Source organism: Nerophis lumbriciformis, linkage group LG05, assembly GCF_033978685.3.
Source record: "Nerophis lumbriciformis linkage group LG05, RoL_Nlum_v2.1, whole genome shotgun sequence".
Lineage (NCBI taxonomy): Eukaryota > Metazoa > Chordata > Actinopteri > Syngnathiformes > Syngnathidae > Nerophis > Nerophis lumbriciformis.
In genome coordinates, this window is record NC_084552.2 from 17,040,001 (window position 1) to 17,056,817 (window position 16,817).

The 16,817-nt window shown below is 39.2% G+C and overlaps 1 protein-coding gene across 2 annotated transcripts in view; it reads right to left on the minus strand.

The window, feature by feature from the left end:
- Window positions 1-16,817, minus strand: part of zanl (zonadhesin, like) — a 161,317-nt gene that overhangs the window by 51,368 nt on the left and 93,132 nt on the right. For both annotated transcript variants that reach the window (XM_061961199.2, XM_061961198.2), the window contains exons 69-77: window positions 14,881-15,058; window positions 14,693-14,801; window positions 9,658-9,752; window positions 7,302-7,478; window positions 7,009-7,217; window positions 6,795-6,939; window positions 3,704-3,801; window positions 2,079-2,225; window positions 1,823-1,987 (exon numbers count right to left, since the gene is read on the minus strand). In XM_061961199.2, the coding sequence (XP_061817183.2) occupies window positions 1,823-1,987; window positions 2,079-2,225; window positions 3,704-3,801; window positions 6,795-6,939; window positions 7,009-7,217; window positions 7,302-7,478; window positions 9,658-9,752; window positions 14,693-14,801; window positions 14,881-15,058 (1,323 nt within the window). The remainder of the gene's footprint in view (window positions 1-1,822; window positions 1,988-2,078; window positions 2,226-3,703; window positions 3,802-6,794; window positions 6,940-7,008; window positions 7,218-7,301; window positions 7,479-9,657; window positions 9,753-14,692; window positions 14,802-14,880; window positions 15,059-16,817) is intronic.

The window sequence follows — 16,817 nt, forward strand, 5'->3', positions numbered from 1 at the left end:
TAATTTCCTATTAGGCACAATTTCTTTTTGACGTGCAATTAACCTGCTTACATTATATTATATATATATATATATATATATATATATATATACACATATATGTATACATATATATACATATATATATACATACATATATATACTGTCGGAGGTGCGTCAGGCAGTAATGCCCTGCAAGTGTTAACTTGTGCTTACATCTATCTACATACATATATATATATACATACATACATATATATATATATATACATACATATATATATATATATATATATATATATATATATATATATATATATATATATATATATATATATATATATATATATATATATATATACACATACTTTACACTTCATATATATATATATACATATATAAGTATATGTACCGTATTTTACGGACTATAAGTCGCACCGACCGAAAATGCATAACAAAGAAGGAAAAAAACATATATAAGTCACACTGGAGTATAAGTCGCATTTTTTGGCGAAATTTATTTGATAAAACCCAACACCAAGAATAGACATTTGAAAGGCAATTTAAAATAAATAAAGAATAATGAACAACAGGCTGAATAAGTGTACGTTATATGACGCATAAATAACCAACTGAGAACGTGCCTGGTATGTTAACGTAACATATTATGGTAAGAGTCATTCAAATAACTATAACATATAGAACATGCTATACGTTTACCAAACAATCTGTCACTCCTAATCACTAAATCCGATGAAATCTTATATGTGTAGCCTCTTACGTGAATGAGCTAAATAATATTATTTGATATTTTACGGTAATGTGTTAATAATTTCACAGACGCTCCTGAGTATAAGTCGCACCCACCTATGAAAAAAACTGCGATTTATAGTCCGAAAAATACGGTATATGTATATGTATATATGTATATATATATATATATATATATATATATATATATATATATATATATATATATATATATATATATATATATATAAATTAGTCAAAGTTTCTGTGGTTTATTCGCTATACAGTGCTCAATACGGGGTAGAGCGTAATATACGTTACGTCAGGAAACAAGCCTGTTTCGCAGGATTCTCTGCTCTTCAGGGGATTTTACATATATCAGAGGCTATTTCATTCCTACAAGCCTGTTCCACAGTTTCCCTGCTTTTCAGGGGATTTTATATACAATCTTCAGAGGATATATATAAAATCCCCTGAAGAGCAGGGAAACCTGCGAAACGGGCTTGTAGGAATGAAATAGCCTCTGTGTTTTTTCCTGACCTAAAGTATAGTGCGCTCTACCCCGGTATTGAGCACTGTATAGCGGATACACCACAGAAACTTTGACTAATATATATATATATATATATATATATACACATTTAAACATTAAAACAAATTTGAGACCCTACGCGTTGTTAATCATTCATTCATTTTCTATACCGCTTATCCTCATTAGAGTCAGTGGTAAGCTGGAGCCTATACCAGCTGACTTTAGGCAATGATTTTTGGAAATTCTATTTTATGATACATTTTGTGTTCTTCTTCTGGAAATCTTACTTATTGGACTATATTTCATTACTGTATATATTCTTAATCGAGCCATATTTTCTCAATTTGATGTGTGTGCCCTGGGCAAACTTGGAGACGTCTATTGCAAGCCTGCCAGTGAGTCCTAAGGGTGCATGATACTGTATGTGTTATTGTAAAAAAACGTCTGTTTTGTAATAAACATGGTTATTTAATAGCGAAAAGTCTGACACATCAGGTAACATGCTTTGTTGTAAACCCAGCTTTACAGATGTCAATGCTAATTGCAGCTCGATACACGCACCTTGTTGAAGTATTCGCCGGGCACAGTGATCTCAAGGTGATGAACGCCGTCGAATTTCACTTGCAGACCAAAATTTGTATCCAGCAGGTTGTACGCGCCGCTGGTTATCACCTTGGCGCCGGCGGCACTCACTGAAATGGGCGTTCGCACACGACGACCGTTGAGCTACGCCAATGGAAAGGTAGAATATAAAGGTGAGCAGCTGTTGTTATTTCACATGAACATTTGTCTTACATTAATGATAATTGCTACCCACCAGAACTCTGCGGCCTTTCTGTAGTTCGATTTCCGTGTCATGAGGGAGGTAAACTTTCACAGAACGGACATACGACGCCTCTGGTTGACCGCGCTCCTCGTTTTTCGCCACTATCTTGAATGTTGTCACCCTCGTGGTGTTACACACCTTGGGAGAGATGGGGGGGGGGGGGGGGGGGGACATTGTACAATAAAGGAAATCACCAAAAAAACATTTACAAAAATATCTACTCTGAAATAGACTCAGAACATTTTAAACACCTAAAAAAATAACTAAAATCAAAAATACCTTATATGATTAATGTCCACATTTTTCAAATATAATATTTTGCATAATGTATCAGGTAATTATGTAAAATAGTTTATAAATATAAAAAACAATAGCTGTTTAACTTTAAGAAATTGACACTTTAAGAAATTGACACACCCAAAAAGTTTAAAAAATCCTTAAAATTTTAAATGAATTTTCTTTTTTTAAATCATGATTTAAAAAAAATAAAATAAATATCACCCCTTAACTTTGACACTTTTAAAAGTATCTTCTTTCATTGCAAGATATGTGTTCTAATTAAGGCCGATGACAAAACAATGATCATGTATTTCCATAATAATTAGATAATTATTAAAATTAAAATAAAACAATTTTTATCATTCAGTGGCACCTCAGCTTTCCAACGCACCAACTCATTAGTTTTTTGGGATACAGGCTGTCTTTCGTCTCGGCTGATTGTTATGCTTTAGGTCGCGAGCAAAAACTTGAGTTATGATCCTCCCTACCACTAGTTGCCGTAGCAAATGTCGGCGTGAAGAGAAGTCCACACTCAAAAGCCTGTAACTGTTTGAGTCATTTTGATTTAGATGGTGAAGTGAATTAATTAACTCATATTATGTTTTGCATATGGTGAATGTTTATATTCATCTTGGAGAAAGCAAACCACCAAGTTTAATTAAATAGTGGTATTTCAGTTGGAGCACATAATAAGATAAGGACCCTTAGTTTGATATTTGCAGGTGGATTGGATCACTGCTCGTAGGAAAAGAGGCCCAAATTGGGACTTTGGAATACAAAAGTGATAGCCCTATCCTTGAGAAGAGACTACATGTCTAGCTCAACGTCAACATTTAAGTAATTACTTAAAGCAGGTGTTTTCCAGACACTTACACACAAACATCTCCTTTTATGGTCAGGGTGTGCTGTCCTGACTTAGCACACAGCCAGAAACAGAAAGGAGGAATATAAAAACTGATGGTTTGGAGTGCCTCATATTCTTGACCCGACCTCCTCCAGGAACTGCAGTCCTGTATAATGACGCTCGCTTGTAACAAAGCAACTTTTGGTTCAGTAAAGCGTCTACAACGTCTCTTTTGATCGAGCCGCACTGCGGTGTCACCCTTCTTTCCGGACGAGGATGACAAGACCAGAAATATACATCAACGGCTAACTAACTGACAAATCCCGGCGAATACATACAGAACTTGTGAACCGTGGTATATATTTTCCAAAAAATGTCTTAAATAAATATTCACTTTTTAGATAGGCCTTCATTTATAGTCGTGTTTTTTTCAAATGATATTTCCATTCTTTGTTATATTCAATGATAAAAAACTAGTACAGTCCAGAGATACCTCGACCAGAGTGTAGGTGCAGGTGCCCATGAAGGTGTGCATCATGCCATCGAAGGTGTAGTAGTGAGGGTCTCCAGCGACATGACATACACCTTGACCTGAGGAGAGAGTTCGGTTTTACAAGCGCTATGTTGGACACAAAAAGTACCAACTGTATCAATATATTTGTTTTATTTGCGGTCATATTACTACAAATGTTTGCTTTCATTTCCATGAAAATATTAAAAATGACTTACTTCTTAGAGTAGTAAATATATCAAATTGTAATAATCACATATATATATATAAAACATTTATATGCCATCGTATAACATTTATATACCATTGTATGTTTTATAATTGTACTGGTCTTTCTGTGGTTTCTTCATCCTGATTGCAGCAACTTTCCTTTTTTTTTATTCGCTCAGTCTCACTCCAAAAGTCCATGTTGCTGAGAAAATACATTGTGACCAGGTTGCTGTGAACTGTATCTCTTCCTCCCTCGTTTCGACTCCCTTGACTCTTTTGGCAGCCAGGTGCTTTCCACCAAGGTCTCCTTTCTTCTAACTTAAACATGCCCCCCCTCCAAACTGAGCGTACTCGACCCCTCCCGAACTGTATTGAGTATAAAAAGTGACTCGCCGCCTTTTTTCTTTCATACTGGCTTTGAGTGTAAACTGTGCCTTTTTGAGGCGCTCAAGCTTCTTAAAAAAAAATCTAAGAATGACAATTTTGTTTGTCTTTTCCAATACAGTATGTTTTATCTTATTTTTTTTTCATTTTAATTAGAGACGTCCGATAATGGCTTTTTTGACGATTTCCGATATTGTCCAACTCTTAATTACCGACTCCGATTTTAACGATACCAATATATACAGTCGTGGAATTAACACATTATTATGCCTAATTTTGTTGTGATACCCTACTGGATGCATTAAACAACGTAACAAGGTTTTCCAAAATAAATTTACTCAAGTTATGGAAAAAAATGCCAACATGGCACTGCCATATTTATTATTGAAGTCACAAAGTGCATTATTTTTTTTAACATGCCTCAAAATAGCAGCTTGGAATTTGGGACATGCTCTCCCTGAGAGAGCATGAGGAGGTTGAGGTGGGCGGGGTTGGGGGGGCGGGGTTGAGATGGGGGGGTAGGGGGTAGCGGGAGTGTATATTGTAGCGTCCCGGAAGAGTTAGTGCTGCAAGGGGTTCTGGGTATTTGTTCTGTTCTGTTTATGTTGTGTTACGGTGCGGATGTTCTCCCGAAATGTGTTTGTCATTCCCGTTTGGTGTGGGTTCACAGTGTGGCGCATTTTTGTAACAGTGTTAAAATTGTTTATACGGCCACCCTCAGTGTGACCTGTATGGCTGTTGACCAAGTATGCATGCATTCAATTATGTGTGTGTAAAAAAACGTGGATATTATGTGAGTGGGGCGGCACGCAAAGGCAGTGCCTTTAAGGTTTATTGGCGCTCTGTAATTCTCTCTAGGTCCGTGTACACAGCGGCGTTTTAAAAAGTCATACATTTTACTTTTTGAAACCGATACCGATAATTTTGAAACCGATACCGATAATTTTGAAACCGATACCGATAATTTCCGATACAACATTTTAAAGCATTTATCGGCCGATAATATCGGCAGTCCGATATTATCGGACATCTCTACTAGTAAATACATGCAAAAGGTTTAACATTACATTTTACGTTTTTCTTATTCAATCAATCTTTGTAGTATGTATAATTTTCAATAAAATGTAAATATATTGCAACATATATGTACAATTTTTATAATACTAAAATAAGGTATTAGATGTATTAGGATTGTACGGTATACCAGTACTAGTATAGTATCGCGGTACTAATGAAAAAAAAAACGATACTATAGGGCTTACTCTGTTTGAAAAGTACTGGTTACCCTTTTTTTTTTTTTTAACGGGCATGACAGTGCGTCGTCATCACGTCGTAACATTGCTGGTTTTACGAGCAGTGTGTAAACAGAAAAAGGGAGAACGGACGCATTTTGGCCTAAAAACTAAAGATAAAGGTGAAGTTATAACACTGAAACGCCCTCAGGAAGAGGTACTTTAAGACATGGCTAGCTAGCTAGCAGCTAACGTCCATCCCCAGTCAGCAGTGTTTTAGCTACTTCTAAATCACTAATCCTCGTCTCCATGGCGACAACTAAAGTACGTTTCTTACAAGTATCATCCCTGCAGGACGAGGAATAGCTAAACATGCACTACACACCGTAGGAGAATATAATAGCTCACCGTTCCTGAGTGTAAACAAATGCCATTGGTGGATCTACACCTGACATCCACTGTAATGATATCAAATACAAGAGCGTATCTAGTCGATACTACTATGATTAAATCGATATTTTTTTATCATCACAAAATCTTTTTCCTTTTTTTAAAATTCATATTATGTTTATAAAGTCAGAAAATATGGCCCTGGACAGATGAGGACTTTGAATATGACCAATGTATGATCCTGTAATTACTTGGTATCAGATCGATACCTACATTTCTGGTGTCATCCAAAACTAATGTGTCAAACAAGAGAAGAATAAGTGATTATTACATTTTAACAGAAGTGTAGCTAGAACATTTTGAAACAGAAAATAACCAGATATTAACAGTAAATGAACAAGTGGATTAATAATACATTTTTACAGCTTGTCCTTCATATTTTTGACAAAATAATAGAATGATAAATGACACAATATGTTACTACATATGTCAGCAGACTAATTAGGAGCCTTTACTTACGACTAAAAGACAAGTTGTCTAGTATGTTCACTATTTTATCTAAGGTCAAAATTGTTCTTCGATTACAATAACAAACATATGTTTGATGTACCGTAAGATTTTTGTTAAAATAAAGCCAATAATGCCATTTTTTGTGGTCCCCTTTATTTAGAAAAGTATCGAAAAGTATTGAAATACATTTTGGTACCGGTAACAAAATATTGGCAAAATATTGACAAACCTAATATGTATACATTTTGCTTTTTAAACTGTACAGGTAAAAAAAAGTTTAATTGTAATAAAAATCATTTTTAATATGTTTTTTAATGAAGCTTTACAGATGCAAGGGCATTACTTACTAGTGGAGTGGCAGTCCAGCACACCATCCAGCACTTTGCACTCCTGCGCTGGGCTACACCACCACGGCTCACAGGTCACATTCAAGTTGTTGTTACACTTACAACGCTGCGAGCAGTCCGTCTCGGAAAACCAGGTATCGCCCACCTTCAAACATCGGACAAAAACGACTCAACAAACAAAACGAGCTAGCACGTAAAAAGTGAGAATATTTACCGGTTTGTATTTTCCCTCGTTGTCCAAGCACCCGCACTCGCTTAGTGGCACACATTTGTCACCGCTTAAAATGAGGCCGGTGTTGCAGACGCAGCCCTCCACGCAGGGTTGGTCGCAGGCACCGCCTGGCCCGGCAGGGTCCTGGCAGCTGGGTTGTGGGCATGCGGGACCACAGTGTGTGTAGTGACTACCAGCGGGGCACTTCAGAGCTGGATTGGGGGTTACGGACAAAATGCAATATCATGCCGGGGCTCCCAAAAAGTGGGTCGTAGATCAGGGTGGCCGTAACTCACGGCAAAAAGTGGCATTCCTCCAAGAAATGGGGACCCCAGCGACAGCACACATGTCGGCGTAGCTTTCCAAGGCTTGGCACAGAGCCACAGTCTGCCCCCCCGTGGCACACATGTCATATATGCAGTTTTCTAAGAAGGCCTCGGGAGGAATGACAGAGTGGCAGGGCTTGAAGACGCCTGCAGGACAAAAGACAGCGTGAAAATATGTCCAAAGATAACCGAAGGACGAAAAGAATCATGGAAATATGTCCATAAGTACAAAACCCAAGACCAGTGAAGTTGGCACGTTGTATAATCGTAAATAAAAACAGAATACAATGATTTGCAAATCCTTTTTAACCTATATTCAATTGAATAGACTGCAAAAACAAGTTACTTAACGTTCAAACTGGAAAACTTTGTTATTTTTTGCAAATATTAGCTCATTTGGAATTGGATGCCCGCAACATGTTTCAAAAAAGCTGGCACAAGTGGCAAAAAAGACTGAGAAAGTTGAGGAATGCTCATCCAACACTTATTTGGAACATCCCACAGGTGAACAGGCTAATTGGGAACAGGTGGGTGCCATGAGTGGGTATAAAAGCAGCTTCCATGAAATGCGCAGTCATTCACAAACAAAGATGGGGCGAGGGTCACCACTTTCTGAACAAATGCGTGAGCAAATTGTCGAACAGTTTAAGAACAACATTTCTCAATAAGCTATGACAAGGAATTTAGGGATTTCACCATCAACCGTCCGTAATCATACTTGCTAACCCTCCCGATTTTCCCGGGAGACTCCCGAATTCCAGTGCCCCTCCCAAAAATCTCCCGATTTCCACCCGGACAACAATATTGGGGGCGTGCCTTAAAGGCACTGCCTTTAGCGTCCTCGACAACCTGTCGTCACGTCCGCTTTTCCTCCATACAAACAGCGTGCCGGCCCAGTCACACAATATATGCGGCTTTAATACACACATAAGTGAATGCAAGGCATTCTTGATCAACAGACATACAGGTCACACTGAGGGTGGCCGTATAAACAACTTTAACACTGTTACAAATATGCACCACACTGTGAACCCACACCAAACAAAAATGGCAAACACATTTCGGGAGAACATCCGCACCGCACCGTAACATAACATAAACACAACAGAACAAATACCCAGAACCCCTTGCAGCACTAACTCTTCCGGGACGCTACAATATACACCCCCGCTACACCCAACTCCGCCCCCACCAACCCACACCTCAAACCCCACCCCCCCAATCTCCCAAATTTGGAGGTCTCAAGGTTGGCAAGTATGTCCGTAATATCATCAAAAAGTTCAGAGAATCTGGAGAAATCACTGCATGTAAGCGGCTAAGCCCGTGACCTTCGATCCCTCAGGCGGTACTGCATCAAAAAGCGACATCAGTGTGTCAGGAACACTTCAGAAAACCACTGTCAGTAACTACAGTTCGTCGCTACATCTGTACTATGCAAAGCCAAAGCCATTCATCAACAAAACCCAGAAACGCCGCCGGCTTCGCTGGACCCGAGCTCACCTAAGATGGACTGATGCAAAATGGAAAAGTGTTCTGTGGTCTGACAAGTCCACATTTCAAATTGTTTTTGGAAACTGTGGACGTCATGTCCTACGGAACAAAGAGGAAAAGAACCATCCGGACTGTTATAGGCACAAAGTTCAAAAGCCAGCATCTGTGATGGTATGGGGGTGTATTAGTGCCCAAGACATGGGTAACTTACACATCTGCGAAGGCACCATTAATGCTGAAAGGTACATACAGGTTTTGAAGCAACATTATCATGGACGCCCCTGCTTATTTCAGCAAGACAATGCCAAGCCACGTGTTACAACAGCGTGGCTTCACAGTAAAAGAGTGCGGGTACTAGACTGGCCTGCCTGTAGTCCAGACCTGTCTCCCATTGAAAATGTGTGGCCCAATATGAAGTGTAAAATACGACAACGGAGATCCCGAATTGTTGAACAACTTAAGCTGCACATCAAGCAAGAATGGGAAAGAATTCCAGCTGAAAAGCTTAAAAAAAAATGGTCTCCTCAGTTCCCAAACGTTCCCAAAGGCCATGTAACACAGTGGTAAAAATGCCGCTGTCAACTTTTTTGCATTGCGTTGCTGCCATTAAATTAATAAAAAAATAAAGTTAATGATTATTTGAAAAAAAAAAAGGTTAGTTTCTCAGTTTGAACATTAAATATCTTGTCTTTGCAGTCTATTCAATTGAATATAAGTTGAAAAGGATTTGCAAATCATTGTATTCTGTTTTTATTTACGATTTACACAACGTGCCAACTTCACTGGTTTTGGGTTTTGTAAGAACCAAATATGTAAATGTGTGTTGGGGGCATACCGTCAGGGTCAGTGATCATGCCGCAGCTTGTTGGTTTCTTGGCGTCCTCCTCCACCATTATATCGCAGTCGTTCTGGCCACCGCCATTCCGACAACTACACAGCAAAAAAGTGAAAACAAAATGGATTATTGTCTGTACATGTACGTGAAATTCAGGTCAGTAACAGAGCTGGGTGAAAAAATCTGGTTGGTCGATTCTGGATCGATATCTTTCGGAGGACGCCTAAGCTGTGTAAAGTTTTATATGATGAAGAAAAAAACTAAACAACATAAATTAACAGATTTGAGGCATTTGAAATATTTAGGTGTAGATCGAATCAAATCAAATTGAATAGAATGAAACCGTGATCCATCGATTTAGAACCTAATGAATAAAAATCTAATCGATTTGGGAAATTAGCCACGATACCGAGCCCTGGTCAGTAACGTCACATGGTTGTAGTTCTAGTCACCATAAGGTGATTCTTCTAAAGTCTAAGGAGTCTGTGGATGGGGCGTGGTCGGCACGCTTGCTGCAGGAGTGGGGTGTGCAAGGACCGGCTTCGAAACACAGCTGACAGGTGATTCGATTGCCCAGCTGGGGCTGATCATCTAATCACCTGTTGTTCTTATCAGTAGCGGCCGAGACCAGGAGGGGGCGGAGTTGTTGGAGATAGAAACACACACGCTTGAGAGCCGAGCAGAGGAGAGCAGAGTGGAGCAACAGGAGAGACAGAGGGCTGCAAAGCCGAGTGGTATCCTGACGTGTGGACAAAATAAAACTTTGTTAAAACCTGACTGCCGGGCTCTCGTGACGGTTTCTGGTGATCAGAGGAATCCACCCGAAGGCAACTCTCACAGGGTCATACTATGATTTTTTACATTTATAACACTTCCTGTGGTCTATGTAATGATGGCCATTTGGTCCAAATGTTGCATAGATTATGTTTTACAGACAAGCCACTTTCTGACTGTCTGTTCAGGATGCGCCGTTTTGTGCGCTGCCTTATCTACGTAGCGAGTCTACTGACAGTTACAAGTTTGAACATGACACTACTTTGTATTAAAAATGGCAACAGCGCAGCATGCATGTGCACGTACGAGCCAGTCTGCCCCAGAAAAAGAGGATAGAGAAAAAAAAGGAACTTATTGACTACAATGGTGGACTCGTGCAAAGCACTTTGGGGTAAATTACTACCACATATGGATGTAGCCACTGACGTCACAATTGGGGCAAGTTCCAAATGGCTCTTTCGGAGGAAAAAAAGGAAGGCCGGAGGAAGGCAAATTTGTCTTATAAATATCTATGTCATTCCTCCCATCCCTCCAGGACCTGTTCTCCTCCAGGACCAGGAGGCGCATGGGTCGGATCACAGCTGACTCTTCTCACCCTGGACACAAATTATTCTCCCCTCTCCCCTCAGGCAGGAGACTACAGTCCATCCAGACCCACACCTCCCGCCACCTGAACAGCTTTTTCCCCTTCTGCCATCAGGCACATGAACAATAACAAGATCTGATAGCTCGTTTACAGCTCATTTTATTACCTATTATGTGTTTTATGTTGCACGATTGCACCAAGAAAAATTCCTAGTTTGTGAACCCGTTCTCAAACAATGGCAATAAAAAACTATTCTGATTCTGATTCTGATTACATTTTAATTTTTCGGGACTTATGCAGATCCCAAATACACAAAATAGGTAATAAATAGGTAAGAAAAGTTGGTTGGGCATAATAGGTCCCCCTTAAGAACCTATTCCAACCAAAATAATATAACAACCATACCACTGTTTATGTTACCATTAGTGGTTTAACAGAACATATACATATTTTTAAAGTGTCTATATTTTCCACAATTACTAATTATATTGAATAAAAACCGAAAACTTTGTCCGGCTTGTCACTCGTCCTTGCACACACAAAAACAGTCCGAGAGAAGCTACCAATTTGCCGTCCTGTCGTCGTTACTACAGGCTGTACATTACAGGTAAGGTTAGCTGTTGAAGTTGCTATCATCAGCTAATAAAATGAGCGGGATACAAAGCTGAAAACACATTGGGATAAAAAAAACAGCTGTTTTTAGAGACATCACACCAGGAAGCATCGACCACTCGAAGGAAGGCTAAAAATGGACGGATGGATAGTCGACTAAAACATAAATTATAAAGGCTAACGCATCTTTGAAGCTGTATTGAAACCACTTTTTTTTTTATTGCAGAGCATCTCAAAAACTGAATTCACAACAAGTCAATTTCACACTAACCGTATTTTGTGTTATTATTTTAGCACAAATTAAGCATTTTTTTCCAAACGTTAAACAAATTAGTTTCATTCCATATTGTGTATAACTACACAGGTGTGCACACGGACAAGACTAAAGTGGTAATGTAACAATAATAGTCTTCTCACCAGATATACCTTAATATGATAATATGCTGTACATCATGTAACGATGTGTTGAGAAAAAGTGGGCTGCGTCACAATAATAGTTTTATCATCACAAAAATTAGGTCGTACAGTTGAAGAAAAATTTTATCACAGTAGGTTAAATATAACTTTGGATATTATACTACTGTTGTATATTTGTTGATTGTGTCACTCTCCCAGGACAGAGTGACGTGGGTGATGAGACATGAAGACGCCAACGAGGAATCGTCAAACACAAAGCTTTATTTGTTTCCGCGAGCCTCGGAATGGAACTTAATCTTCCAGGAGAAAGAGGACGGGCCTGATTACTCTTCTCCTGTCCTCTCGAACCACTGTCCTTAAATACCCCTTACACCAGACCTGGGCATTCTGCGGCCCGCGGGCCACATCCGGCCCTTTGTGGGTCCCTGTCCGGCCCGCGTGAGGCCAATTATAAATTACAAAATACATTTAAAAAAATATCTATGTCGAGTGTGCAATACAACGGTGCTGCTTTTGTTTTGAAAAGCGTTATTTGTATTACTTCCGTGTGGACGTATGCGCGTGCGTGATTGTGAGTGAATGTGAACAGCGGCAATCACAAAAAAACATCTATGTTGTGCGTGCAATACAACTGTGCTGCTTTTATTTTGAAAAGTGTTATTTACGGACGTATGTCCGTGTGTAACCTGTGAGTGAAGGTGCACAGCGACAAGCTCACGCTAAAAAAAGAAAAGTTGATGACGAATGGCGTGTTTCCAACAAGACATGGACTGCCAAGTATTTCTTTACAGAAATTAAAGGTAAAGCCGTGTGCTTAATTTGTGGTACACAGGTTGCTGTGTTTAAAGAATATAATTTGAATCGCCACTACACAACGAAGCACGAGGAAAAATACCGGAATCTGTCTGATGAAGAGCGCGCAAGGGATGCTGATGCGTTGATCGTAAAACTGCAAACCCAACAAGGACTATTTGCCAAATTTCACACCCCCAGAGATGCAGCCGTCAGGACAAGTTTCGTAATTTCTTACAAAATCGTCAGAAAAAGTAAGGCGTTTTCTGATGGAAAGTTTATTAAAGAGTGCTTATTGGACTCTGTTGCGCTGATATGGCCGGAGAAGAGGGGCGCATTTGAGAACGTGTCACTCTCCCGACGCACTGTAACGAGGCGGGTTGAGACCATCGCTGGAAACTTGGGAGCTTCACCTAAAGAACAGAACGGCCGACTTTGACTGTTTTTCGCTGGCTGTGGATGAGAGCTGCGATGTACGTGACACCGCCCAGCTGCTCATCTTCTTACGTGGGATAACTGCAGACTTTCAAATCACGGAGGAACTGGCAGCCATGCAGTCAATTAAAGGGACAACCACAGGTAATGACTTGTTCACAGAGGTAAATGCATGTTTGGACATGTTAGGACTGAAATTGGACAAGCTGGCAGGTGTGACAACAAATGGTTGTCCAAATCTGACGGGGAAAAATGTTGGACTTTTAAAGAGGATGCAGGATAAAGTGACAGAAATTAACCCTGTGTAGAAATAGACATTTTTGCATTGTATTATACATCAGGAAGTGTTGTATACGACAGTGTTAAAAATAAAACCATCAAAAGCAATCTGCTTTTGTATAAAGTTAAGTCAGGTTAAATGAAATTATTATTATTATCATTTATCTTAAGGTATATCAAAAATAATATTGAGCAAAATTTAATTGAAATATTGTCGATGTGAAGTGAAGTGTGAAGTGAATTACATTTATGTAGCGCTTTTTCTCAAGTGACTCAAAGCGCTTTACATTGTGAAACCCAATATCTAAGTTACATTTCAACCAGTGTGGGTGGCACTGGGAGCAGGGGGGTAAAGTATCTTGCCCAAGGACACAACGGCAGTGACTAGGATGGTGGAAGCGGGGATCGAACCTGCAACCCTCAAGTTGCTGGCACGGCCGCTCCACCAACCGAGCTATACTGTCCCAATGTATACCCTTGAAGTGGCCCTCCAGCAGTGCTCGGGTTGCTCATGCGGCCCCCGGTAAAAATTAATTGCACACCCCTGCCTTACCCCGCATGCTTAAAAATCACACCCGGGATCGAGTCCCGCAATAACATTTTGACCCCCCGCGACCCCAAAAAGGGACAAGCGGTAGAAAATGGATGGATGGATGGACCCCTGCCTTACACGAAGACCCCCACTCTTTGTAACGCTAGCCTTGGAGCCGGCCAGTCTGGACAAAGCCCAGTTGTTTGGCCAGTCAATTTTTCCCTGACCCTTTTCCTCTATTCTATCCTCTAATCCTATCTGTGGGGGCTTCCTACCAGATGTTGCTAATGTTTTTATAATCACTCCTAAAATCCAAACCTGCATTCCTTTAGGATTCCAATTGTCCTGGGGGCAAGAGCCACCACTCTCTGGAGAGATGTGATAGACATCTGCACCCGAAGCTATCTAAGGGCATATTTCCTTAATAGAATAATCCTCGAAAGGATTCTGTGACCAAATACAGATACATGCTAGTTCACAATCAAATAAGAAAATTGTACATAGTATAATTTACCACACTACCACATTAAGATTATCAGGTAAAGTTTTTCATTTAAGATATGTTTTCAGTGTTGATCTCGTTTGAATGTAAATTAGCCTTTACTTACTCAGGTCGGGGATCAGGAACCTCCCAGCTGTCTCCCAGGTCGTTTGTGTTAGCGGCGGGAGTGTTGTCTGGCTTTAGGTTGTCGTCTTTTGGATTCCCATTGAAATTTCCTGTTGCAAAACCAAAAAGCATAACAATCACAAATGGATACACTATTATATTAGCATGTTAAATGTCAACCCTACTTACCGCACATTCCGCAAAGCTGCCCATTGTAGGAAGTGGGCACCTTGACGTCCACGTGGTGGTTGCCGTCAAATCGCACCCTCAATCCAAAAGAGGTCTCCAGGATGATGAACTTACCGCTGAGGTAAATTATCATGTCGCTGATGAACTTGACGGGAGGAACCACCACTGACCCATTAACCTGTGAAGCGCACAAAAAGTTAAAAGTTGCGATTGTACAGTAGTTAGTCCTACTACCTAACTGTCAAGCCAGCGTACAGTAGTACGTGCAATTTTGTAGCTTTAACTTTTGTTATCTTAGTGGATTAGTCCTTAACTATGTTAATTCAATACGGAGATTCAGGAGTCATCTGCCACTCTAAGTTGTTGTAGCCGTTTGTTCTGCTTTGAACACATCAGCTACATGGATCTTAATACCAAGGGTTTCATTTACGTTAACATATTGATAATTAGGTGTAGCCAGGTGCCAGGATGTCTAAAAAAAACAAACTTTCAACTGCAGAATTTAATGTGTAACTTATTCAAAGGAACACATTCCCGCATGAGGAATGGATGCCTTTGTTTTGTCTCACTTGTTTTTGTTTACTCCCAAAATGTACCCCTGTGGCGTACTTGCTAACCTTGAGGGGGCTGTCTCATCTATTCATATCTAACTTTTTTGTATTTAGGCTATTAAATGTCCCACTAATAACACATTTTACATGACGACATGGAACACATCATGATAACGTGACTGACCTTCGTCAGATGCTCATAATGAGTAATTATGAGCATTTAACCAAGGTCATTATTCACTTACTTAGTGAGTCCTAGTAAAAATGTTAATAATTACTCAGTAATTATTCATGACCAAGTAGAACTTGAATGTGTCATAAAACAGAAGAGTTGTACGACTGTTTTTGAGGCCCTGAACGCATCACTGACTGAGCTAAGTGTGTGAGTCTTTTGCCACAAATGAAAAGGAGCGGCTGCTGTCAATACAACTTATAGTTTGTTTGTTTTGCTGTCAATACAACTTATAGTTTGTTTGTTTTGTTGCCTATTTGACTTATAGTTTGTTTGTTTTGCTGTCAAAACGATTTATACTTTGTTTGTTTTGCTGTCAATACGACTTACAGTTTCTTTAGTTTGCTGTCAATATGACATATAGTTTGTTGGTTTTGCTGTCAATTCGATTTATAGTTTGTTTTGGTGTCAATACAACTTAGTTAGTTTTTTGCTGTCAATACAACATATAGTTTTTGTTTTGCTGTCAATTCGACTTATAGTTTGTTTGTTTTGGTGTCAATACAACTTATAGTTAGTTTTTTGCTTTCAACACGACATATAGTTTTAGTTTTGCTGTCAATTCGACTAACAGTTTGTTTGTTAGTTTTGCTCTCAATACGACATATAGTTTGTTTGTTTTTCTGTCAATACGACATATAGTTGGTTTGTTTTGCTGTCAATACAACATGTAGTTTGTTTGTTTTGCTGTCAATACGACTTATAGTTTGTTTGTTTTGCTGTCAATACGACATATAGTTTGTTTTTTGCTGTCAATGCGACTTATAGTTTGTTTGTTTTTCTGTCAATACGACATATAGTTGGTTTGTTTTGCTGTCAATACAACATGTAGTTTGTTTGTTTTGCTGTCAATACGAATTATAATTTGTTTGTTTTGCTGTCAATACGACTTATAATTTGTTTGTTTTGCTGTCAATACGACATATAGTTTGTTTTTTGTTGTCAATACGACTTATAATTTGTTTGTTTTGCTGTCAATACAACTTATAGTTCATTTTGCTGTCAATACAACATAGAGTTTGTTTTGCGATCAATACGACATATAGTTTATTTTGCTGTCAATACGACATATAGTTTATTTTGCTGTCAATACAATATATAGTTTGTTTGTTTTGCTGTCAATACGATATATAGTTTGTTTGTTTTGCTGTCAA